This window comes from Glycine soja, chromosome 19 (assembly GCF_004193775.1).
Source record: "Glycine soja cultivar W05 chromosome 19, ASM419377v2, whole genome shotgun sequence".
Taxonomy (NCBI): domain Eukaryota; kingdom Viridiplantae; phylum Streptophyta; class Magnoliopsida; order Fabales; family Fabaceae; genus Glycine; species Glycine soja.
In genome coordinates, this window is record NC_041020.1 from 3,451,442 (window position 1) to 3,477,222 (window position 25,781).

Here is a 25,781-nt window from a genome sequence, read left to right on the forward strand (position 1 = left end):
AAGGAGGGTTCATATTTGATTTGAGTTTGTTATAAGTTATGACTTCTAGAAGTCACACAAGAGGTAAGAAATTTCATTGGTCTAAGATGGTGAGTAGTTCTTAGACTATAATAACTATTTAATAAAATATCTTTACTTCATGACTTTGAAACAGTCCTCAACTAGCCCCAAGACAAAATCGATTAAAATTCTAATATAGGGGCAGTTGTTTCACTAAATTTTGTAGGTTCAGGGGAATATTATTCCTAAAAATATTAGAAAAATATGTTTGGTTCATGTTATTTTTTTAGGAATATTAGTTATATTATTGAAATATTCTTTTTTATATTAAATAACTTATTAAGTATTCCTCTATCATATTTTACTATTAAAGAAACACAACATCAAAATATCTCGTTCAACCCCTTTTAAAGAACAAGCAACAGAAAAGAAATATTTACAACAAGATTTTAACCATACCCCAATTAAACAAAAAACAAAATCAATAAACTACCTTTCATATCAATAATTAAAATTTAAAAACATTTGCAACATACCCATCCTTTGTTTTCACCTTTTAGAGATTCTCATAAAAAATCGTTGAATAATGAGATAGTAAGTATTAAAATTGAGGGTGTAATAGCATTTCTACTTAATTAATTTGATTCTCTTCTCATAGGAATATATATTCTCACTCTCTTGGATATCTCACTTTCTTAGAAATAAAAGATATTCATCTCCACATTCCTAGAAATCCTACAAGATTTCGTAAAATAAACGCCTCTTAAATTTTTGTTGTTCTCACTTCTCAATTTACAAATTCTAGGGATGGCATTAATCAAATAAATACAAAATTAACATAAACCTAAGCATCTCACTTTGCTGGGAATAAAAGATACTCATCTCCACATTTCTAAAAATTCTATAAGATTTCGTAAAACAAACGTCTCCTAAATTTTTGTTTCTCACTTCTCACATTACAAATTCTAAAAATGACATTAGTGTGAAATAAGGTCTATAAGGGCAAAAAAAAATGCATCTACCCACCCATTGGTTTTTTCCTTTTTCATCTTTTGTTACGAAATTAATTAGTTCATTAACACATGAACTAAACTAAGAAATAAGGACGGCAAGTAAACTGCCCCAAATAGAAAATAAAAATAAGTTTAATTTTCATATATTATTAATATAAAATTTTCATTGCATTTTATTTTGCCTTCACAGTATTTCACATAACCAACTTTCAACCTTTTTATGATTTAATAATTCAATTGAATGTTATTATTTAAAATTTATGCTATTATAGTTTGTGTAAGTCAAATACACTCAAATATTCTTTCATGACAACATTATGATCAATTTTGATTTAGGTTAGGGAAAAAAAAAATTCTAAAATATCAATCAAACCAAACCAATTAAAATCAAATTATTCGAATTTTATTTTACTTAAATCTGAATCAAATCGATCTATGGAGGCCCCTATTAGATGTTAAAGGTGTTATCTTTTATAAGGATTATGAGGCTCAACCATTAGGAATTAAAGTCAATAAGTAACTGTTGTAACCATTTCTTGTTATTAAGACTATATTTTGTCTGCTCGTGGGAAAGCTTCAGACTTAGTTTGGAGAGAAAAATGAGTTTGACATTATATTTAGTTTCTTTATAAAAGTATAATTGAAGTTAAAATTTAACCTAAAAATTCAGTTTGAGAGAAAAACAAAAATTATAGTAATACATCTGTAAACTATAATTTAAACATATACTAAATTGTAAAGTCAAACTGAACTTAGATTAGGTCTGGTTTCAAACACTATTAAAAAAATGTAACTATATCACATGAATTATTTTTTGTTCAACGTATAAATTGTCATTGAAGAAGTTATTTGTCTGACCATTTTTAATACTCATATTGGATCTAAAGTAAGTAAGTACCATTCTTCAACCCTGAATTGAAATAAGTCAAATAACTATCCACTCACTTTTTAATTTTGTGAAACGTGATGAGCATACTGTTTCTGAAACGGATGGGAGATGAACCTTAATCTTTAATAATGCACCGATTGGGAAATGAAAAACATTTATTTTTTTTTCTTTTTCATAAAAATGTGAAACGTACTAAGAAACCGATTTTTAAATTGAAAGGAAAATTCCATTATGGGTGGTGTAGTTAATGTCCAAAACTGTTCATTCTACAATTTTCAACAGGTTGTAAATCACACGTATCATTTATTTTCAGGAAACGATTTTCGCATCACCAAATTGGAAAGTTTTTTAAAAAAATTAGAAAAGCAACATTTTTCTTAGTTCGAAGGAATAAAATTTACTCTGGCCACTGATAAAAAAAGTTGACTTTGAATCAACTCTATTGATAATATTAGCATATTCTTAAAAAGAATATCATTAATTTACTTGGGTTGACTCTTTTACTCCCTCGAACTAAGAATACCATTAATATTAACCTATTCTTAAAAAGAATACCATTAATCTACTTAGGTTATGACATTAACTTAGTAAAGAGTTGGACTAATTCTTCCTTTGACTTGAGGTGTCAAGTTAATCATCTAGTATGAAACATATTTTGTTTTTGAGATTTATATAAAAAATAATAAAAATAGTTTATTATTATTATTTTACCATTTATTGCATAAATTATTGAGGAATAAAATAAAAATAAGATTTTTACCTCATGCCCTTGGGTGGTGTCATTAACTTCGGTCAATACATACAATGAGTTAGACTAACTCTTTAATTGACTTGAGGTCTTATATAACGTGATTAGTCTAATATAAAAAGTTAATAATGATGAGTTAAATTGATATTTTCTTTAACTTAAGGTGTCATGTAAGCACAAATTAATCTAATGCTAAAGGTCTATACATGATGATGAGTTAAACGGATTTTTTCTTTGACTTGAGGTGTAATATAAACAATTTTTTTTTATAGAAAATAGTAATTTTTTTAATATTTCACAGTTTCTTATATAGATGATTAAAAACAATAAACAAAATTAAATAGGGTAATACTTTTATAACTAAAAATTAAAATGAAGGATTCAAACTAAACCTGTTTGATTAGTAGTGTTTTGTCTCCTGTTTACATTTTACAGACCAAATCTCAAGAAACCATTTTAACGTTTTCACCAACCAAACCAACCAACCATTCTCAGGTTCCTTAATAAAGCCTTCTGATTTGCGTGCATTATTAAACTTCTGATTACACTTTCCTAATCCCCATTCTTGTTTTATTTTAGCTAAGACCCAAAAAACAATGCAAAAAATTGAACGCTTCTCTCTCTCTCTCTCTCTCTCTCATTGGATTCTGTAACAAACCAACGCAGTGAAGAGACACGCAACACCGAACCAGAAACAACACGAGAGAAATAAAAACACTTGCTTGCACGTTCTCTTCCCACTGGTCCCTTCTCTTTTTCATTCTTCTTCTTCTTCTTCTTCTTCTTCTACTCAACCCTGCACCCTTCACTTTCTTATTATTCCCATTTTTTTGGGTTAAGAACTACCCTTTGTTTCTCTAAAAACAACAAGGTATGCTTCTTCTTCTCGTTTCTAAAAAAAATGGTCATCTGGGTCCTGTTTTTTTCTCTCTAAATGCAAATGGGTTTGTTGAAAAATTTGAGTGTTGGTTGATTGAGATGGGTTTTCAGAACCTCCCCTGATTCATTTTTCTGTTTTATTGGATTGGTTTTCTTTTGGGGTGTCTTTTTTAAAAAAAAAATAAAGAAACTTGATTTTTTTTTCTCTGATGCCTTTTGTGTTTCCTGGATTGGAATATCCTTCCAAAATGTTTTATCTATGATGGTAGTGCAATAAAATAGTTTTCTTGGCCATTAAGTTTTTCAATGACTTTTGTGATGTTGGGTTGTGACTTTTTGCTGAAAAATTCAATATCAGTTGAAGCTTCTTTTTTTTGGATGAATATTCTGCGGCACTTGATTTTGATTACTCCTATGATTCTCAGCTCCCAGCTAGAATTTGTTGCATTTCTTATTCCTCATTGATTTCCTTAGATGCGTGTCTTCTTTTTATACAGGGTTAGTTAATGCGTGTCTTCTTTTTATACAGGGTTAGTTAATGCGTGTCTTCTTTTTTTCATATATTTTATTTTACAAGGACAGAAAAGAGTGTATTGTTTTGGATTAATGGAGAAAAATCAGATGGTAAAACAAGATAGGCATTTTGTAAAATAATTTTTTTATTTTATTTTTAAATTCCCACTTAGAGACTCATGGATTTTGAGTTTCAAGTCAGATTAGATCAGAAAATGATTTATGTTCCTAAGAATTTTTTAGACAAGTCTTAAAAATGTTTCTATCTTTGTGAGTCTTTCAAAGATTATGATTCTAAGGGTAGATGAATAGGAGGTGAAGTTTGGTTTATTCTAATTTCTGTAGTTCTACTGAAAATTGAATGTGCTTTTGTATTTCATTTTACAATTTGAATCAGCTATTACTTAACTTTATGTCCTTTTTAATGTGCTGTATCTAAAATTAGCTTTCTTTTGAAGTTTCAGGATTGTTGCCCTGAATCTTATTCTGCTCATCTGCATATCTCATCTCCCATATGATGGCCAATGAAAGTGGTGAATTACCAGTGACCCCAGAAGTTACTGAGTCACCTGGGGTTGAAATAAGAAGGCATTCAGATGGCAAAGCTAGTTCTGGAACTAGTGTTGAAAAATTTGTTCCCAATTATCTCAGAGCTTCCACTGGTTCATGTCATGATTTTTGTAAATACGGGAAGAAACATGCATTTGATTCGAAGGAAAGACGTTCTATACCTAATAGAGCTACAAGAAAACTGCTTCACCACAGTTCAGAAGGTAGTGTTGGTGGGACAATGATGCCAGTTGCTAGGCTCAGTGCATCTGTGGATTCTACCAAGTCCACAAAGATTTCAACGGTCAAACTCAAACTATCAGTTGATTCCAAGACATGGATTTCTGATATCTCTGACACTTATAAGCAGGAACGGCCAACAAAATCATTTGACGGCCAAAAAGTAACACGGAATGAAGTTCTGGTGAACAGGAACAAATCATCATTGGCCAAGGTCAAGCTATCGATCCTTCCGAATTTGCAAACATCTCCATCAGTGAGGCAAGAAATTTCATCAATTAAGGAGGTCCGATCCCTGTCAAATTCAACTTCCAAAAAGGTGGAAACTCCATCAAAATCAACCGCCAATAAGACGGAAACTCCTTCAAAACCAACTTTCAATAAGGTGGGAAATCCATTAAAATCTACATCCAAGGTCAAAACTTCATCTAAACCAACTTCCAATATGGTGAAAATGTCATCACAATTATCTTCTCTCAAAGGTAAAGAAACGAAGTTGTCTGAAAAACAAGTGACTTATTTAAATTCAAGCAGTGTCAGAAGGAAGCAAATATCTTCTATGAATTCCTCAGAAGGCGTTGGTGGCCAAAGATATAGTAAGATCAAGACAGGAAAGGAGGCAACCTCCTCCAATTCCAAAGCAGCTTCAAAAAAATTGATGTCACCTTCAAAGGCTTTATTGTCCCCCAGACCTTCCCTTATTAGAGTTGCAAGTATAAATTCAAGAAAGCATAAGAGTCTGAAAATTGCTTCTCATCTTAAGAATCAGTGTACTGCCCGAAAGGATGAAAATGAGGAACACAATAACAACGTGTTAGAGGAAAAGACTTTGCACGTCATCAAGATGGAAAGTGAAAACAAAACTTTGCAATCTGATCAAAATGCAAGCTATGATGATGAATCATACCTCCCTCAGTTGTCATCACCAAAGTCTTCAGTATCCTCAATTTCTAAATCCTTATCCCAAGAAGACCAAGAGGAATCTGAATATACAACTAGTGAATTTGAGCAGGATTCTTTTTCAGGAAACCATGAAATTGAATGCATGGAAAATGAGGAGACTTTGGGAGTTGAGAAGAAAGGCAAGCCCAAAAAGGATGGGGTTGTATATTCCAGAGGCAAGGGCAACCAAATGATAAAATTAAAGTTCAGGAGGGGAAAAGTGGTTGAAAATCAAACTGAGATAAGTAGTCCACGAAGGCTTAAATTTCGGAGAGCAAGAGTGCTGGGGGAGAAAGCCAATGGTAAGGTCAATGTCCGGAAAAGCTTTGAAGGAAATGAAGCCTGTGATGACAGCAATGGTGCCACAACTGGTCCTGAGAAGGTTGTTTTGAGGCATCAAGACATGCAGGACAAAAAAGATGCACAGGGATTATTAAATAATGTAATTGAAGAAACAGCAAGTAAACTGGTCGAAGCTCGCAAGAGCAAGGTTAAAGCATTGGTTGGTGCCTTTGAAACCGTGATCTCTCTGCATGAGAAAAAACCTTCTGCAAACACAGTCAGTTGATGGAATCTGGATAGACATTTTTCTGGCTTTTTTCATTTGTTTTGTAAAGAAATGGTAGGAAAATAATCCTGAGCTTTGGTAGTAGTTGTGAAGCCAACAAGCTGAAGGTACTGAAGAAAGTAGAGGTAGATTTGCCTTGAGTTTGTCTTTAAAAGTTCTGCTGCATCATGCATGCATGTAGCAGTTGAAAGGGGGATTTTGTGTTGAGAACTTACCTTAACTTGCACCATATACTTTTTGTTTCATTTTGCTTTGGAAATCCATACCTATTGTGAATGATTTGTGTCTTCTGATTTTGAATAAAATATCAAACAGTGATGCCAGTGACTTTGTACTTTTAGCCTAGAAAGGAAAAAAAGTGCTTTGAACTTATGAAATTCTGTGTTACTTTTGATTTTCATATGAAAGTAAGAGTTGTCAGTATTGAGCATATGTTTTTAGTAAAATAATTATATCTTAAATGAATGTTGTTTTCATTTGGTTAACTAATTAGTTTGAGGGATGATGCTCAGGGAAACTAAATTATGGTGTATATATTCTTTGGGAGTTTCAAACATTTTCCTGAGATGCTTGGCAACCAATCTTAGTGGATATTTGGCAACATTTAAAGTAGCATAAGTTATGGTGCAAGAAGTCATCCATCACCCCCTCCCTTTTTTCCAATCCTCAAAACAGTTTCTGAGAGAATTCCATATTCAAAATCAGATAATAATTTGGAGAAACTTTGGCATTGTTTCTAAGCTTCCTTTTGCTATCTAAATTCTATTTAGAGAAAATCTGGTTATGGTTAGACAATTGGAACATGGTGATTGATGACATGCATTAGATAATGAAGTGTTGGAGTTACTAATATTATTGTCTTTTGTGCACATTGTCATCTTTCTCTCATCGCTTTGATAATTTTGTTTCCCGCAAGAGAAAGTGATTCACCCTCAAAACTGGAATGAATTATATCAGCTATAATTCTGACTTACGATACAGCTAGTATCTTTAAAATAAACCAACTTTCGAATTTGCTAGTAAAAGTTTACATGTGTTCGATTATGTGTCAAACAAAATTATTTAGGATATATGTAAATTTGTAGCAAAAAAAAAAACATCTATCTCCCCATCTATCTACTTAACTAGTACTTGTAGTTTATGAAATTGCATAAGGACGTAACCTTATATTTTGCTCAATTTAAAAAAATTAGAAATTCATTCTATTCTGTTAAAACCTTTTCATTTAACTTAATGAAAAAATAAAGAATAATAGTAATGCAGCTACAGAGAATAAAATACAAAAGCATTCACTCACGAATGATAAACATGAATCGATGCTTTTCAAAATTAGTTTATAGAAAAATAATAATAATAATGCAGTAACAGAGAATAAAATACAAAACCTTTTCAATACATAAGATTTAGCTAAACATGTTCATTTCAAAATTAGTTGTCTATTGAATCCTAGACAGGGCTTTCTTTTTTGTATAATATATTTATTGAAAACCTTTAGCTTGGTTAATCCTAAAATAAATTATCTTAAATACACGGTTTCTATATTCACACACACTTTGAAATAAAATCATCTAGTAAATTTTTTTGAATGGCATAATAATTATTATAATTTATAGTAGTGAAAATTGATTCCTCATCTCTCTATGTATTCCAATCTCTATTGAAAGGTTGTTTATTTCACCACATGAAGAGCCTTTTCTCTAGTATTTAGAGTGTGATTAATTTTTTATTATCATGATTTCCAAAAGAATTGGTGACAAAGGTATAACAGATACGACAATAATTGAGAATGATTCACTATATCAATTAATGAAAGAATACAAGAATATATATACAAAATGATTCTCAAGAGATAAGATCAAAAAAATAAATTGTCCTTGCTCTACCTATATTTACAGCTCATACTATTCTAGAATGATCCTAGCAGATGCTATTTACAATTTGAGGTATCTACAGGATTTATACGGGCCAAATTATCATGGGTCTCCTCTAATGGTTTTGGGCCATTTTCTGTTAGCCCCCCACAAGTTGGTGGTGTGTAGAGGTCTACCAACTCCAGCTTGGATACATTGGAGGTGAATGAGCGAGGTGGCAAGGCTTTGGTAAACATGTCTGCGAGTTGATGACAAGAAGGAATAGGGAGCAAACGCATCAGGCCTGCTTGAGACTTTTCACGGACGAGGTGACAATCAATTTCTAGGTGTTTTGTGCGCTCAAGGAACACAGGATTAGCAGCTATATAAAGAGCACTTTGATTGTCGCAGTATAGAACTGCAGATTTGGTACAAGTAATCTTGAGGTCATCAAGGAGATAGGACAGCCATTGTAACTCACAAGTGCTGGTTGCAAGAGCCCTGTATTCGACTTCTGAAGAAGAACGAGACACTGTGTTTTGTTTCTTTGTTTTCCAAGAAATCAAGGAGTTGCCAAGGAAGAAGCAATAACCTGTTATGGATCTTCTAGTGTCAACACATGTTGCCCAATCGGCATCGCTAAAACCAATGAGATGTGTATGAGAATCTCGTTTGAAGAATAGACCTTTGCTTGGACAGCTTTTGAGATATCGAAGGACTCTCCTTGTTGCACCAAGATGAGACTTAGTAGGATGAGCCATGAACTGGCTTAGCTGCTGGGTTGCATAAACAATATCAAGGCAAGTTGTTGTAAGATATATTAATCTTCCAACAAGACTTCTATAAGACAAAGGATCATCAAGAAAATAACTGGAGTCATTTTGACGAAGCCTCATAGAACTGTCCATGGGTGTTGAACTTGGTTTACAGCCCAGCATTCCAGAATCAGTAAGCAATTCAAGACAATACTTTCTTTGAGAAACGCAAATACCCTCATCATATTGATTCACCTCCAAGCTCAGAAAATACTTTAATGGTCCTAAGTCCTTAATTCGAAAATTAGAGCGAAGAATACTCTTAATTTGGGCCATTTCAATAGGTGAATTACCAGTCAAGACAATGTCATCCACATATATCAATAAAGCTGTAATTGTACCATTATAATGCTTTACAAACTATGATCAGAGTGAACTTGTTGATAACCAGAGGACACAAGCAGAGTAGAGAGTTTTTCGTACCATTTGCGGCTAGCTTGTTTGAGGCCGTACAAGGACTTCTTCGATTTACAACACCGAGGAGATCCATGACCTTGTAATCCCGGTGGAATACTCATATACACTTCTTCTGAAAGGTCCCCATGAAGAAAAGCGTTACTGACATCCAGTTGTTGAAGATCCCAACGGTAAATGGAAGCAAGGGCCAAGATAACATGAACGGTGGTCATCTTCACAATGGGTGAAAAAGTCTCGAAGAAATCAATACCCTCTACTTGAGAAAATCCTTTGGCGACTAATCGTGCTTTGTAACGCTCAACGCTGCCATCAGAGTTCCTTTTAATTTTGTAAACCCATTTGCATCCAATGGGTTTGACATTAGCAAGAGTATCAACTATTTCCCATGTATTATTGAGTTTCAAAGCTGCAATTTCATCACGCATAGCATCATGCCAACACTGTTGAGAAATCGCCTCCTGATAGTTACGAGGCTCGATCTCAGAGGAGAGGTTCATGAGATAATGGCGATCAGACTCTGAGACATGGGAATAAGACAAGGCAGACTGGATCGGATAGAGGCACGTTGACGATGATTGGCTTGGTTGATTTTGTACGCTACCGCATATGTAATCGACAAGACGAACAAGAGGTTGGTGAGGACGGGATGAGCATCTAGGAACGAAAGGAATTCGATTGTTAGGTGAAGATTGAGGTGTTGGAGAGTGAATTGGAGAAGGGTGTGAGGTGCAAAGAGGTGGAGAAATGGGGTTTGTGAATTCTGGAATGGGTGATGGTGAAAAGAAGGTTTGTCGAGAAGGAGAGGAAGATGAGGCTGCTGGAAGATGTGGATAAGCTGTATTGTGAGGTGTTGGGGTGGTGTGAAAAGGTGGGTAATCCGAATTGGGCTGAGATAAGGATGGGTTATCATTACTCAAGTGTGTTGGGGTTGGTATGATGGGCAAAGCATCTTTCTAGAAATCTGTTTGGACCAAGCCATTTTTAATAAAAGGAAATATGGACTCATAAAATAAAACCTTTCTAGAGACAAAAATTTCTCTTGTGTAAAAATCTAAGATGATATAACCTTTTGTTCCAGTTTGAAAACCAAGAAAAACTCCTTGTTTGGACCTTGGGTCAAATTTTTGGCATGGCCCATCCGTGGAGGCAAAATAGAGGGACCCAAAAACCTTGAGCATTGAAAAATCTAGTTTATTTTTGTGTAAAAGCTCGTATGGTGTTTGTTTTTTAATGACCGGAGAAGGGACACGATTAATAAGATAAACAGAGTGTTTAATGGCATAAGACCAATATTGTTTTGGTAATTGAGATTGAAACATTAAAGCCCGGGCAACATTTAAAATATGTTGATGCTTACGTTCAACATGTCCATTTTGTTGAGGAGTATACACGCAACTAGTGTGATGTATAATTCCTTTTGAAGAGAATAAATCTTTGAGAAAAAATTCTGGGCCATTGTCTGAACATATGCATTTTATTTTGGAATCAAATTGATTTTCTATTAGAGCAATGAAGTTTTGGACATGGGTTTTAACCTCAGATTTAGATTTCAACAAGACAACCCAAGTGTATCTACTATAATCATCCACAATGGTAAGAAAATATTTTTCACCATGAATAGAGACTTTGGAAAAAGGGCCCCAAATATCCATATGAACCAAGTCAAACACTTTAGAAGCTCTATTGCTACTGGGACAGTAAGGTAACTTTCTTTGTTTTGCAAAATGACAAATGTCACAAATTTTCATCAAAATAATTTGGAATGAATGGAAATTGTTCATGTAATATATTCAAGCGATTTCCAGAAAGATGACCTAGCCTATAGTGCCAAAGATTAGAAGATGAGATGGTGCAGACAACATTTTTGTTGGTGAAGGAAGTGGTAGGTAGGATAGCCTTGGCTTCTTGATTGACATCTAATTGGTAGAGACCTTGCTTTAATCTAGCCAAACCAATCATCTGCAACGTACTCCTTTCCTGTATGGTGCAAAAGAAATCATAGAAGATGAGAATGTATTTTAGAGAAAAAATCAATTTCGAAATGGACAACAAATTAAATTTGAATTCAGGCACAATTAGGACATCATGTATAATAAAATTTTGTGAAAATTTAACAGTTCAAGAAAAGTAAGCTGTGACAGAGTCTCCATTGGGAAGATTGATTTTAATAGGCTTTATTTTAGAATAAGATGTGAAATAGTCTAAAGATGAAGTTATATGATCAGTGGCCCCTAAATCTATGATCTAGGGGATTGAGTGTTTGTGTGTGGTGGAAAAAAAATTTGTGTAGTGGGTGGTGCAAAAAACAAAATGACTACCACCATTAGACTTAGAGACACGTTTTGGGCCATTTGGGATGGCATGGAGAAGGTTGGCCTGGTGTGGAGAATGGGGCCCAATGCTATCAGAAGTTGATTTCAGCTGCATAGGTTGGATGAGTGCCATGAGAGATTGATATTGGGCCTGGGTTAAATTGATAGGGTTGGAAGAGGAGGTGCCAGAGTGAGAGCAACTGCCTTCCACCACTTCATCGACGACAACGCTGTTTGCAGAAGAAGAGGAGTTATGGTTGTTGAAACGAGGGTGTCCGGGGTAGCGTGGATGTCCCAGTGGATAACCGTGCTTTCCCCAGCAAACATCGGCGGTATGTCCGGCGCGATGACAGTACGCACACTTCTTGGAGAAGACAGCGCCTTTAACGGTTGAGGTAGAGCCATAACCGCCACGACCCTTGCCTTGGAATGAATTGGCAGTAGCATTCACGAAGGAGTTAGGCTCTGATGAAGCAGAGGAAGGAACGTGAAGTTGTCGTTCTTGCTGAACCACCATCGAGAAGACACGGTTGATGGCCGGAAACGGATCCATGAGAAGAATTTGCGAGCGGACAACGGAAAAACGATCATCAAGCCCTTTCAAGAAGTGAATGATGAAGTCCTGCTGATGGTATTTCTTAGCGTCCCAGGTACAGACTGGAAAGGGACGATAGTTGTCAAGCTCCTCCCACATGGTTTTCAGCGTAGTATAAAACTCAGAGACGATGCGATTGTTTTGAGACATGCCGTAAATTTCATCCTGGAGCTCTGCAATACGAAGAAGATCACTTTGTGAAAAACGTTCACGAAGGTCGTCCCAAATGTCGACGGCACACTCAAGAAATATCACACTTTGAGCAATGGAAGGAGAAATAGAGTTGAGGATCCAGGACATAATGAGAGTGTTGCATCTCTTACAAACATAAAAAAATATCAAATTTATTTAATTATCAATTGCTATAAAAAACATCTAAATACATAATTCAATTAAATATCATATTTATTTAATTTTAATCATTATAATAAAAATCTAAATACATCATTCAATTAAATATCAAATTTTGTTTAATTATCAAATTTTGTAAATAAAATAAATGAATAAAAAATTTCTAAAAAAATATTTTTTAAAAAATTAAAACATATGGATTAATAAATAAATTTTAAATTTTAAATTTTGGTTTAAATATATTTAAATTTTTTATAACTACCAAATTTAATATATTTAAATTTGATTTCAATCATTATCTTAAACTAACAATCTTATCATATCTTAAATTTTAAATTGTTATTTCAATATTTTTTATAACTACAAAATCAAATAGTTTTTAAAATTTAATTTCAATCATTACCTTAAACTAACAATATTATATCTTAAATTTTGGTTTCCATATTTCTTATAACTGAAAATTTTCATATATTTTTAAATTTGATTTCAATCATTATATTAAATTAACAATCTTATCATATCTTAAATTTTAAATTTTAGTTTCAATATTTTTTATAATTACTAAATCAGATATATTTTTAAATTTGATTTCAATCATTATCTTAAACTAACAAACTTATCATATTTTAAATTTTGGTTTCCATTTTTTTTATAACTAACAAATTTAATATATTTTTAAATTTTATTTCAATCATTATCTTAAACTACAAATTTTATCATATTTTAAATTTTAAATTTTTGGTTTCATAATTTTTATAACTATCAGATTTATTATGCAATTAAAAATTATGTTTCAATATTTTTATAACAAATTTTGATTATTAAAAATTTTCATTTAAATATTTATTGTAACTAAAAAATTTAAATTATTTTTAATTATGATTTCAATATTTTCATAAGTAACAAATTTAATATCTTTTAAATATTTATTTTAATTATTTTAAAGTTAGACAAATATAATATAAGAATATTGAAAATTAATTGTTTCACCAATCTAATTTTAATTTTATCAATCTAATCTAATCTTAGTAATAACTAATATATTTTTTGTAAATAAAATCAATACTTAACATACAAATCAGAAAAAATTATAAAATTTCACTAACATTACAAAACAACATTACACTACGAAACAATTTAAATAATAATTGACAAATAAAAAATTTCCAAAAAAATAAATTTGGAAGAAGAAAAATAAAAAAAAATTATTCGACAAAAAAAAACAAAAAAAAGTCATATGGATCAACAATCCGTATGAACCATACGGATTAATGATCCGTATGGGGTTTTTTTTAGAAAAATATCATTTTTTTTGTTGGAGACAAAGAAAAAGAATCACAGCGGTGCGAAAAGTGGAGGAAGAAGAAGAACTGCAAGGAACAACCATGAACACGAACAATGACAGAAAGAAGAAGCATCGTAGGAAGAGAAAGACGAAGAAGAAGAAGGTCGTATGAAGAGGAAGAAGAAGATGAATGGGTCAGCAGTGGCCGTAGGAACACGAACAAGAAGAAGAAGGTCGTAGGAATAGAAAGAAGAAGGATGCGTGCAGTGGCCGACCGTAGGAACAGGAAGAAGAAGGATGCGCGTGCGGTGGCTGGCCGAAACAGGAATATGAGAAAGAAGAAGGTCGTATGGACAAAACACAACACTTAGCTTTATTTATATTATTAGGGGTGAAGGGTATTTTTAGCATTTTACCTTACGTGATGGATGCCCCAGCAAAAATGCTGGGTGCACCAAGTAACTCCCGTGATCTTATTTGATTCAATGGGATTGGATTAAACTCAATAACTCGAACTAGGATTTGTCCAATTTGACTCGATTGAGATTCTTTTTAAAAAAGAAAAAATGTTTTTTTATCGTTCATATAACATGTTAAATTGTTAATAACTAATTATTGAATAATATATAATATGCTCTTATAATATTATTTTTTTTATCTTGATAATAATATATAATAACTAATTATTATTTTATTGATCATAATATAATTTTAAATTTATGTGTTTTATATATTTTTACTAAACTTATTTATAGTCATCCAATAACTTTTGTATTTAGTTCTAAAAAATAAGAAATTTCTTAATAATTTAATGAACAAAATGATTGGATTTGACTCATATAGAATGAATAAAAAAACAAATAAGTAATGATAAGACAAATAGCTTAAGGGTGTGTTTGACCCACCTTATTTTTGGCTTAAAAATTGCTTTTAAATTGAAGTTAAAAATTAGAGCTTATAAAAAAAGTATAAGTTGTTTGTCAAATTTCAATTTTTTAGCCTAAAATTTTCTTTCAATTTATCATTTTTTTTAAAATATTAAAAATTAAAATATATAATGAAATTTATTTATCATAAATCTAAAATATAGACTATGTTCAAAACATTTCAATTAGTTTTAAATTTTTTTACTAACTTGAAAAACTCATTTAACTATTCACTAAACAAACATTTTCCGTAACTTCTAACGTTTTTTTAATAATACTTAAGTAACTTTTTACAAATTTTCAAACTTGATTGAACATATTTTAAGAAATAGTATAAGATTAATAATAAAATATTTAAAATAAAAAAATGTAACATAAAAATAATAGAACATAAATATATTTATTTTTATTATTTTATATTTTTAACTACTTTACTAATTTTATTTTACACCCGCATATAATCATTATTTGGAAATGTTATATGTTATCACATTTCTAAATTATCTCTATAACATGTAATAAATGATATGTATGAGAGAAGAGCACAAAAAGATATTATTGTAATAATTGTTTTTATAAATTATTATACAAATAACATTTTTCTATAATTTATATGTTTAAAATACTTATTATAAATTTGAATTATAATATAATTTATATATTTGGAAGTATTTATTTATTATAAATTAAAAATTTTAGTTGTATAAGATAAACATTATTCTTTGTCATGCACAATATAAAATACTAATTATCTTTATATTTGTACATATTTTGTTAAAAAATATATATTCATAAAAAAATTTCAAAATAAGTATATCATCTAAATTTTTCGAACAAAAAAAGATGTATGTGTCATTTCTCTATAATTGATGATATGTTTAAAATACTTATTTATTATAAATTATAGTTATAATTATAATACTATATATTTAGAAGTATTTATTATTTATTATAAATGATAAATTTTAGTTGGACAAGATAAGCATTTATTCACTGCAATGCACAAGATAAAATACTACCAGTTATCTATATATTTGTACAAATTTTTTAAATAAAAATATCAAGAAAAATATTTCAAAAATATATTATCTAATTTTTCGAAAGAAAAAAAAATTGTTTCTATCACAAACATTTGTATTTCTGGGTCACCGTGATTCAAACGCAACCATAACATTATTTAAGAGTAATACGCGCACTTACAAGTTACAACACATTTCATTATTCACACTTCTTCCTCCGATCCAATAAATGGCGGAACCGTCGTCCACCGCCGCCACCGCCGCCACCGCTGCCACCGCTGCCACCGCTGCCACCGCCGCCACCGCTTCCACCGCTGATCCTCCGGCGCCAGTGACTAAAAGCTGGGCCGACGAAGCAGACGAAGAAACCAACAACACCTCCACCGCCGAGTCAGAAAGCTCCTCCATTAACCTGGAAGCGTTAACCATCGACGATAAAGAAAAGAACTCTTCCAAATTCTTGGATGATCCCGATGATTCCAATATCCAAGCGGTGCGTTTCACTCTCAGATATCACACTTCTCTCGCACTCTCTCTTTTCTTTATTATTATTGTTTAGGGTTTTTAATTGAAAGCTAGGGTTTTGAATTGAATGTTGGTAGGGTTTTGAATTGAATATTATTAGGGTTTTGAATTGTGTCCAGGTTAGCAATATCATGTTTGATCGGTTAGGGTTTTGAATTGTGTTCAGGTTACTTCTGGCGACACGCCGTACACCTCGGCGGCGAGGTTCGAGGACCTGAGCCTCTCGCCGGAGCTTTTGAAGGGGCTCTATGTGGAGATGAAGTTTGAGAAGCCGAGCAAGATCCAGGCGATAAGCTTGCCGATGATCCTGAGCCCGCCCCACCGGGACCTGATCGCGCAGGCGCACAATGGCTCCGGCAAGACTACATGTTTCGTGCTTGGGATGCTCAGCCGCGTCGACCCAAAGGTGCAGGCGCCGCAGGCGCTCTGTGTCTGCCCCACCCGGGAGCTGGCCATTCAGAACGTGGAGGTGCTCCGCAGGATGGGGAAGTACACCGGGATTGCATCTGAGTGCCTTGTGCGGTTGGACCGGGATGCCGTTCATGTATCGAAAAGGGCACCTATTATGGCGCAGGTGGTGATTGGGACCCCAGGGACAATCAAGAAGTTCATTAGCTTCAAGAAACTTGGGACCTCGAGGTTGAAGATTCTTGTTTTCGACGAGGCTGATCAAATGCTTGCGCAGGTAATTCTATTGGTAGTATACTGGTTGAACTTTTAGTGTGATTTATTGGAGGATAGGTTAGTTTAGAGTGGACTGGAATAGGTTACAGTTGAATTGAATTGGAAATTGTGACTATGTTAGTAGTGGTAGTAATTAGTAAACTGGAAAGACAAAATATTTTGATCAACTGGAAATTGTGACTATGCTAGGAGTGGTAGCGTAATAATTGGAAATTGATTTAATATTATATTATTACACCAATGTTTTTGCACTTATTTTTATTTGGATATAACTTAAATTTTTATGTATATATAATTGATTTATGTCAACTGCTATGTGACTACTGCTATTTGCCTGTGTTGCCCTATCCGCTATTATGAGGATATGGTGAAGTTTTAGCTTCCTGCCATTTTCCGTGATCTGCTATTGATATTTGATAATAATTCTATCAATGTGAAAATTGGAGGATGGTGGAAGGCCAAAATTCCGCCACATAAACACATCATTGCAGCCTATGGCGCAGCCATAACAGGCGTCCCTTCACAAATTGCCTATGGCGGTTGGCAAAAATCTGCCACGGCGGCCATAGCTTTATCATTCTACCTAGACTTATTAGTTATTATTGCATTTTATTGGAGAATCAGTCAGTGACACCGTTAATGTTTCACAATGGAATTTACAAGCATGACATAGTTTTAGTTCAGGGAATGCTGGCAAGGTCATGTCTATTTGTCTTGTTTTTTTAAATAAATAGGGTTTGACTGGTAAATATGCTGTCTTGATTGTTATGAATTGTGCTGTTGCAGGAAGGATTTAGAGATGATTCTTTGAAGATAATGAAAGATATAGAAAAAGACAATAAAAAGTGTCAGGTTTGTTGACTATCACATGGTGCTTTCATGCATCATGCTGTCTCCATCTGCCCAAGAAATTATATAGATTTGGTGACATGACATTACGTTTTGTTAAGTGTCTGTTTGTTTTCGATTTTGGTAGAATTGGTTTTGGTTTGTTCAACTTGAACATGATCCAGATGTGTGCCCAAATTAATGTGTGCTGGGGTGTGTGAAGTAAATTTCTGCATCCATAGTGACTGTGACAGCATGTTCATGCTAACATACATGTAGAGACATGATGTGTAATTTATAGTCACCCATGCTTCAACCTGTTCTTTCATTATTTTCATGCAAAATTGTAGTCCTTCTTAACTCGTGAAAGATACAAAGTAAAACCATCCATTCATAGAGAAAACCGTCTAAGGAAATATATCTTGTTCACTCAAACAATATTGCATAGATATAAATCTTCTTTTGGTTGTTATTATTGGATTGCTACAAGTAAATTTGAATTTGCATGGAGGGTAGATATACCTGTTCCTAGTTACACTTATTGGTGCTACAGAACCACATCTGCATTTGAATAAACCTTTTAGCTTCTTACCTAGATTTTTTTTTTATCAGCAGCTTTTTACCTAGATTGCTTGCTATATATGTGATTCAAATGTTTCTGTGGCTTTTATGCTGTGAAGTTAATTTTCAACTTTCTTTTTTTATCTAAGAAAATTGATTGGCCTGTATGTCTCCAGGTTCTTCTGTTTTCTGCTACATTTAATGACACCGTCAAGAATTTCATTTCAAGGACAGTCAAGATGGATCATAATAAACTCTTTGTAAAGAAAGAAGAACTATCTTTAGATGCAGTGAAGCAGTATAAAGTGTATTGTCCCGATGAACTTGCTAAGATTGATGTGATAAAAGATTACATATTTGAAATAGGAGAGAATGTGGGGCAAACTATTATATTTATGGCCACAAGAGATAGTGCAAGATTATTGCACCAAGCACTTGTTAATTTGGGCTATGAGGTTACATCTATACAAGGTTCTCTTAGTAATGAAGAGAGAGACAAAGTTGTCAAGGAGTTCAAAGATGGTTTGACTCAAGTTCTTATATCAACAGATATTCTTGCTCGTGGCTTTGATCAGCAACAGGTACTGAATTGGTTCTCATCTCTCTTCAACTCTTCTCTTTCTGTGTATTTCCTCATTTGCTTTTCAATGTGATGACATCCTAAGAATGCATATTTATTCAGGTTAATTTGGTCATCAATTATAATCTTCCAAATAAACACAGTTTACGGGATGAACCAGATTATGAAGTGTATCTGCACAGGGTTGGCAGAGCTGGGCGTTTTGGGCGCAAGGGTAAATTTTTTGCTTTATCCTTTTATTCTAAAGAAAGAAATTCATAATTCATTTTTCATTAAATTTTGAATGATATTTTCAGCAATGATAAAAAATAGTGAAGTTATTCTTTTCCATTTGTTTCATTTGATCCTACAGGGGCTGTATTTAACCTGATATGTGATGAAAATGATGAAAGGCTCATGTCGAAGATTGAAAACCATTTTGGCACTTGTGTAACTGAGGTATGCTACTTGATGGATATTGGATGGATCATGATGCATAACATTTGATTCTACAAATTTTGATTTTGCCTTGTTATTGTGTGGAAAGAGTTGTGAAGATATTCATCTTACATAACATTATTTTTGTTGATATGCAGGTGCGAGCTCAAAGTGTTGAAGAATATAAAGCCGCTCTCAAGGAAGCCGGTTTACTGCAATGATGCCGTCCTCTTTTTACTTTTTGTTCGTAGTAGGGATTCTTTCCTTTTCTTTTTCCCCCCTTTTCACAAATTCTTTGCGGCGGATTGAAAACTGAAACAATTAATTGAAAGTATGACTTTACAAATGTGAAGTTGCGGTTTTTGAAGAGAACATACAAAATATTTTTTGATTTATGAGTTTTAAGTGAAATGGAGGATTTAAATGATTTGATGGCTTTGGGGAAAAGTTTCAAGTTTTAGATAGAGGAAAACTAATGAATTTGATTCTATTGTGGAGAAGTGTTTTTTTTAACTGACTATTGTAGAGAAGTGTTGACAAGTAGTTGAGTATTTTCTAACACATTTTTTAACAAACTATAATGATAATCTTTCTAATTTAAGAGGTTCGTTTAATAAGATATAAAATGCACAATTTGTGATTAAAATCTAAACTACCACATAACAATTTTTGACACACTTTTAAATTTTTTTTTTATTATTGACTAAAATTCATTAAAAATCACAATTTTTTTTATCGGTTTCACTCTATTAATGCATTCTTTCCTAATATTATAATTTTAATTAATAGTGTGTATTGTTGCTAACACTTCTGTACTTATCAATTTGCAGTACTATATTTACTTGCTGAATAGAGTAAAGTTGACTTGGGATTTATCGACCCTTTTCTCCCATCTTTACATTTATCCATCCATTGTTCTCTTCTTTTTTCACTGAAACTGTTAAAACTTGTAATGTTTTTCAATGATCTCCTTTTCTGTCAATTATCGTTCCTTCAAATTATTTATCTTGGCTGCGAGATTTTTCAAACAAAAAGGAAGAGCTTTTGGTGCAGGAATGGGCTGCAACTACAATAATGTGAAGGAGATCAGAAAAGGTTTACTTAAATTATGGACGATTGGCTATAAAGTATTGCCAAAATTGAATGCATTTTTTTTTCAAGGCAACGGATTTGGAAAATTGAAATATACTACTATTAGATTGAAAGGTGCTTCGAAGTCACGCGAGTAAAAAAAAGGGTCGATGGATCTCAACACTTAACTTCAATAGTGACTAAAGAGTTTAAAAAAAAGGCATAAGTGAGAGTTAATTAAGACTGAGGGACCCTCTTCAAGGAATGAAATAATTATCACTTTTAAGGCTAATCGATTATTTCGGATCAATTTTATAAATAAAATATTAATGAGTTGATTTTAAAATAATTAATAGGCATGGATATGTTTTCACCATTGATTGATCAAAATTATCTATTTGACCAAGGAGAAAATGCCAAGTGCCAAAGAACATAACATGTGTCATGTTTTCCTTAAATTTATTAGTTAAAATAATAATTTTGATGATCAATGATTAAACAGATTCATGTTGATAAATTATTTTAAAACATATTCACATTGGTGCTTTATTTATAAAAATGATTCAGAATGATCAATCAACCCCAGTTTTAAGTTAAGGAAAGTTTCCATAAAGAGAAAAAACACTTTTAAAGTGTGAGGACCCTGAATGATGTGCAACTCTATGTAAACTTAAGCAAAAAAAAGTCCATTTAGCCTCTTCCTTTATGCATACCTTTTTTTTTTGTCGATTACCATTGATTGGTATTTCAGAAAATAGTTTTAATATTCTCAATATAAAAGAATTTTATACAGTTGAGTTATCTAATAATAGATAGTCATACATGATTAATTTGTTCACTTAATATAACTACTTTCAAAGTTATACATATTATAATTTTTGAGTAATTGACGGTGTAAATTCTGTACATATTAACTGTGCATATAAATTAAACTCTTACTATTTTCTAGGCTTAAATTTCTTGCTTTGCATTTGACCACTTGAGCATGAAAGAGAGGTTTGTTATAGTCACCATCCCTCTGCTATCTTATTATAGATTTTTACCTGCCACTACTCCAAATCCAATTCATTTGCTTATATATTTTCTGATTCCCTCTTATCCTCTCTGATTGGAAAACTGTTAATCATTTCTACTGACTTCACCAATGCATTTGACCACTTGAGCATGAAAGAGAGGTTGTCAATTGCTTCCAGCCCCCCAGCTCTCTTGGCAGCTTCTGAATATTTTCTTGCAAGTTGGTTGGTTGTTTTGTACTGACTTCACCAATGCATATATTAAGCCTTTTGATTTTTTTGGAGATGTTTCACTTATTCATTACTTAATTAGGTATATATCTAGTCTCAAGTTAGGATGTAACTAGTCTTGTAAATATTTATTTGTTTGTTTTATTTAATTTTTATAAATATTTTTCTTTTTAAAGATAAATATATTTAAAATATTGAACAACATAATGTGATATAATTAATAGATAATTTTCTCTCATTTGGTCAGAGATCAACCTCTATCTCATGCATATGTTGATTGACTTTTGGTTGAGGGACAATTCACCAAAAAACAAATAATAATAATAATAGAAATACTGTCAGATATCACTCTTAATAGATATTAGAATTTTAGTCTGCTGTCTGTTCCTATATAATTTTTTTAAGTAAATAAGCTTACGTTTGATATTTATAATTAAAATCATTAATAATTTGGTTGAGTGTGTGTAGGGATTATATTAAGTGAGAATGTGAGGAATTAATTTAAATCACACAGTATGCATGATCAAATATTAGATTTTCTTTATAGGATCAAATAATCATAAGTATGAACATTTGTATATAGTTGTGCGGATAAATTTAAGTACATGCCTTATGTGTTTATGCATGTGTGACAAAAAGAAAACTAATTTTAAATAAAAAAAATATGATACGGATAATAATTTATATATTTTTAGTATTTAATAAATTATAATTTTATTCAGTGAATTGTAATTACCTAACTTCCATATTGTAAGATTAATTCTTATTATTCTCTTTTTTCTTTCATTTTTAATAAGAAAATATTTAATAAATAATAAATTTAAGAATTTAAAATACTTTAACAAGAGTTTCGATAACAGAAAATGAAAATTCAAGTTAAAAATAAAGTTAGACAAGTGAGCCTAGAGTTTTGTATTTTTTTAAGAAATAGTCTAAAATTTAAATTTAATTTGTTTAAATTAATAAAGGAAGTTTAAACAGTTTTATCTATTTTGCAAATTGCAATACAAATCCATCTCAGTTCTGGGATTTGTTTAAACCTTATACTAAGTTGGTATCTGAAACCAATTTTAGGTAAATTATAAACAAACACTTTATTTTCTTACAACTCATTTGCATGCTATTTATTATCGCATTACATATCACATTTTTTACTATTTTTTTCCTATTACTTAACTAAAAAGGTATTAATTAAATTATAAATGTATTTAACATTTTAAAAATATAAACTGTATTCAATACTTGTTATACAAAATGAAGTAAAAGGGTTAATAGAAAGAAATTATTAATGACTTAGAATTATATTCATCTAAGAAATTTTGAATATAATGTGACATGATTACTTTAAATATATGATTAAGAGTTTGATCCCCAGATTCATGTATTTATATAATTTATAAAGAAATATCAACCTTTTAATTACATCTCAACACTTAGATAAAAACATTTTTGAATTCTATGCTGAGTTCAAAACAAAGCATCTAAAAAAAAAATAAGTGATGGTGAGGAAGCCCTTCTTCTAGTCCAGAAACATAGCACTTGTTTGATTGCACATAAATAAGTGAGAAGAGGAAGGAACGATGCAATGAGGTGTACAAAAATTTTCAGAAAAGAAATCTATGGAATCCACACATTTTCCCCCTCACTCACATGAATAGTTTAGAGAAGAAATTTCCAGTGCAATGACTTTTACTATCCTGACCTCTATTTACTCAATGAATATATATATTTTTCGTTATTTTATTACCTACCAACTAAATTTAATTCAAAATTTTTCATTCTATTTTCATACATTTCTCTTCAACCAAATCAGTTCTATCCTATTTCTTATCTATTTTTCTTCTTTTCTCTTCTCACATATTATCTTTTGTATTAGCTGCCCATGAATTATTCAAATTCTACAAATAAGAATGAAATCGTAACTCTAAGTAAACTTAAGTTCCAATAAACCATGAGATCATTTACAAGCCCCAAAAACCAACGTCAAAGTTATTGGTATGGTCCCTTCCACAATGAGAAATTATTAGGTGTATTGGAATTGCATTTCCCCCACAGTATATTTAATGAGGTTGGAGACAAATTTATGTACATGTCATATATATATATATATATATTTGTTTTCTTTTTATAGAATCTTTCGTAACAAAATCAGTTTAAAGATATGATTTTTTCTCGAAACCAGATCAAATTTAAGATTACAAGTGTATCTCACACACATTGTTTCAGTTAATTTATCTAATTTTAAACCATAATTTGTTAGTTTTGATTAGTTTGAGGGATTTAAATCTATCATTTTTTTCAACTATTAAATCAATTTTATAACTCTTTCCTTCTTTCTTTAAATATAAATTCAATCTTATAATTTCGTATGACATATGTAAAACTAATAAATTATTAAATACGCTTTATAAGTAGACCTAATTAAAAATATATACTTTTTAAAAAATATTACGGATTGGGTCGGGACCCTTTCTTACGTTAATATTTCCCCACTAATTTGGTTACTTACGCCTAGCTGTGCAACTAGCAAAATTACTAACTATAAAAGTGAAATTACCTATGATGAAAAAAAGTTACACATTTAGACGAAAAAAATGAAATGAATACTTTTTTTTTTCCTTATAAACGCAAAATTATGCTTTTAATTGAATGCAATAAAAAGAAAAAAAGAAGGTTGAGTTGTGTAAGTCAGAAAGAAACAACAATAAAAAAGCAGCAACTTGATTTGATTTAACTAAAAAACGAAAAAGAAAAAAAGATAAAGCAGCAAGTTGCAACTAGAGTCTGTCTTGGACACAAGGATACCCAAACCAGTTCCGAAAATAAGTAAATAACTATATAATATTTGAAAATAATAAAATAAAGGGTAAATAAACAAGTCCCTCAAAGTGTGATAAGATGATAAGATAAATTAATTTCTAAAACATAAAAAATACGAATTTAATATTTGAATGTACACAAAGTATAATAAATTAGTTCTGTTATTAAACTTATGAGATAAGTTTATCATTAAATTATAATATTTAAAGATAAATTTGACAATATATTATATTTTTTAAGAATCAATATGATATTAAATTACAAAATTTTTGAATTAATTTATTATTAAATTATTTATATGATTAATTTATTTATTTTTTCTTTTTAAGACTAATTTATCAAGATCTCCACATTTTCTGAAACCAATTTGAGTATTTCCAATAAAATAAAAGTAACGAAAATGAGAGGCAGATCTGGACTGTAGCTGCAATAATCACCTTTTAGGTAAGGAAAAGAAAAGAAAACCTTAAACAAAGAAAAAAAAATGTTTTTGATAATTTTAAGGAAGAGGAAAAACCTCCGGGTCCTCTTAGAAAAAATCTTTATATATATATATATATATATATATATATATATATATAAGAGAAAAAAATTAAATTATATCAATATAACTTTAATAATTATTATATCATTTTTAATTAAATAATATTTTTTAAAACTCACGGTTGGATTGAAGTTCTTTTCACATATATCACATATACAAAATTTCATATTAATTTAAAATTATTTGTTATCTTATTTATATAAATTAAAATCAATACAATATAAACATTTAAAAATATATTAAAATATGAATTATTTGATTATTTTTTTGATATTATTCAATTTTGACATAAAAGATCTTAATAATACGTAAATATAATTTAACGGTTGAATTAATAAAAATTATATAATATATCAAGTTATAAAAATAATATAATAATGATGAAACTTATACATGTGTAATTTGGAAGTTCCTTGCTCCTCGTAGACTCTCTCTATGTATACCTTAAAAACAATTTGTCAGTTCAGTGTTGTCATTCTAAAAAATTATTAAGCCATTTTTTAAATTTTAACTTAAAATATTAATTTATTTCTATTTTTATTTTAAATAATAAAAAAATATAAAATATATAATATATTACAAGTGTAATAAATTTA

General features: G+C 31.1%; 3 protein-coding genes across 7 annotated transcripts; 2 read left to right on the forward strand and 1 right to left on the reverse strand.

The window, feature by feature from the left end:
• Nucleotides 1-3,178: 3,178 nt before the first annotated feature.
• Nucleotides 3,179-6,681, forward strand: LOC114398408 (cell wall protein RBR3-like). 2 transcript variants are annotated; one of them, XM_028360595.1, is made up of 2 exons: nucleotides 3,179-3,521; nucleotides 4,501-6,681. In XM_028360595.1, the coding sequence occupies exon 2, from the start codon at nucleotides 4,557-4,559 to the stop codon at nucleotides 6,339-6,341; it is 1,785 nt and encodes a 594-aa protein (XP_028216396.1). In that variant the 5' UTR covers nucleotides 3,179-3,521; nucleotides 4,501-4,556; the 3' UTR covers nucleotides 6,342-6,681. The 2 variants fall into 2 exon arrangements, with proteins under 2 accessions (XP_028216396.1, XP_028216397.1); XM_028360596.1 differs by having other exon boundaries at nucleotides 4,507-6,681.
• A 1,587-nt stretch (nucleotides 6,682-8,268) lies between these two features.
• On the reverse strand, nucleotides 8,269-9,282 carry LOC114400433 (uncharacterized mitochondrial protein AtMg00810-like). The gene has a single exon (XM_028362873.1). It carries the CDS (start codon nucleotides 9,280-9,282, stop codon nucleotides 8,269-8,271), a length of 1,014 nt encoding a protein of 337 aa, XP_028218674.1.
• Nucleotides 9,283-16,072: 6,790 nt separating this feature from the next.
• LOC114400165 (DEAD-box ATP-dependent RNA helicase 38-like) lies at nucleotides 16,073-20,558 on the forward strand. 4 transcript variants are annotated; one of them, XM_028362483.1, is made up of 8 exons: nucleotides 16,073-16,164; nucleotides 16,201-16,404; nucleotides 16,603-17,121; nucleotides 17,907-17,972; nucleotides 18,686-19,090; nucleotides 19,192-19,303; nucleotides 19,442-19,527; nucleotides 19,665-19,933. In XM_028362483.1, exons 1-8 carry the CDS (start codon nucleotides 16,141-16,143, stop codon nucleotides 19,725-19,727), a joined length of 1,479 nt encoding a protein of 492 aa, XP_028218284.1. In that variant the 5' UTR covers nucleotides 16,073-16,140; the 3' UTR covers nucleotides 19,728-19,933. The 4 variants fall into 4 exon arrangements, with proteins under 4 accessions (XP_028218284.1, XP_028218281.1, XP_028218280.1 ...); XM_028362480.1 differs by adding an exon at nucleotides 20,337-20,558 and having other exon boundaries at nucleotides 16,082-16,404; nucleotides 19,665-19,756; XM_028362482.1 differs by having other exon boundaries at nucleotides 16,099-16,164; nucleotides 16,192-16,404.
• Nucleotides 20,559-25,781: the final 5,223 nt, after the last annotated feature.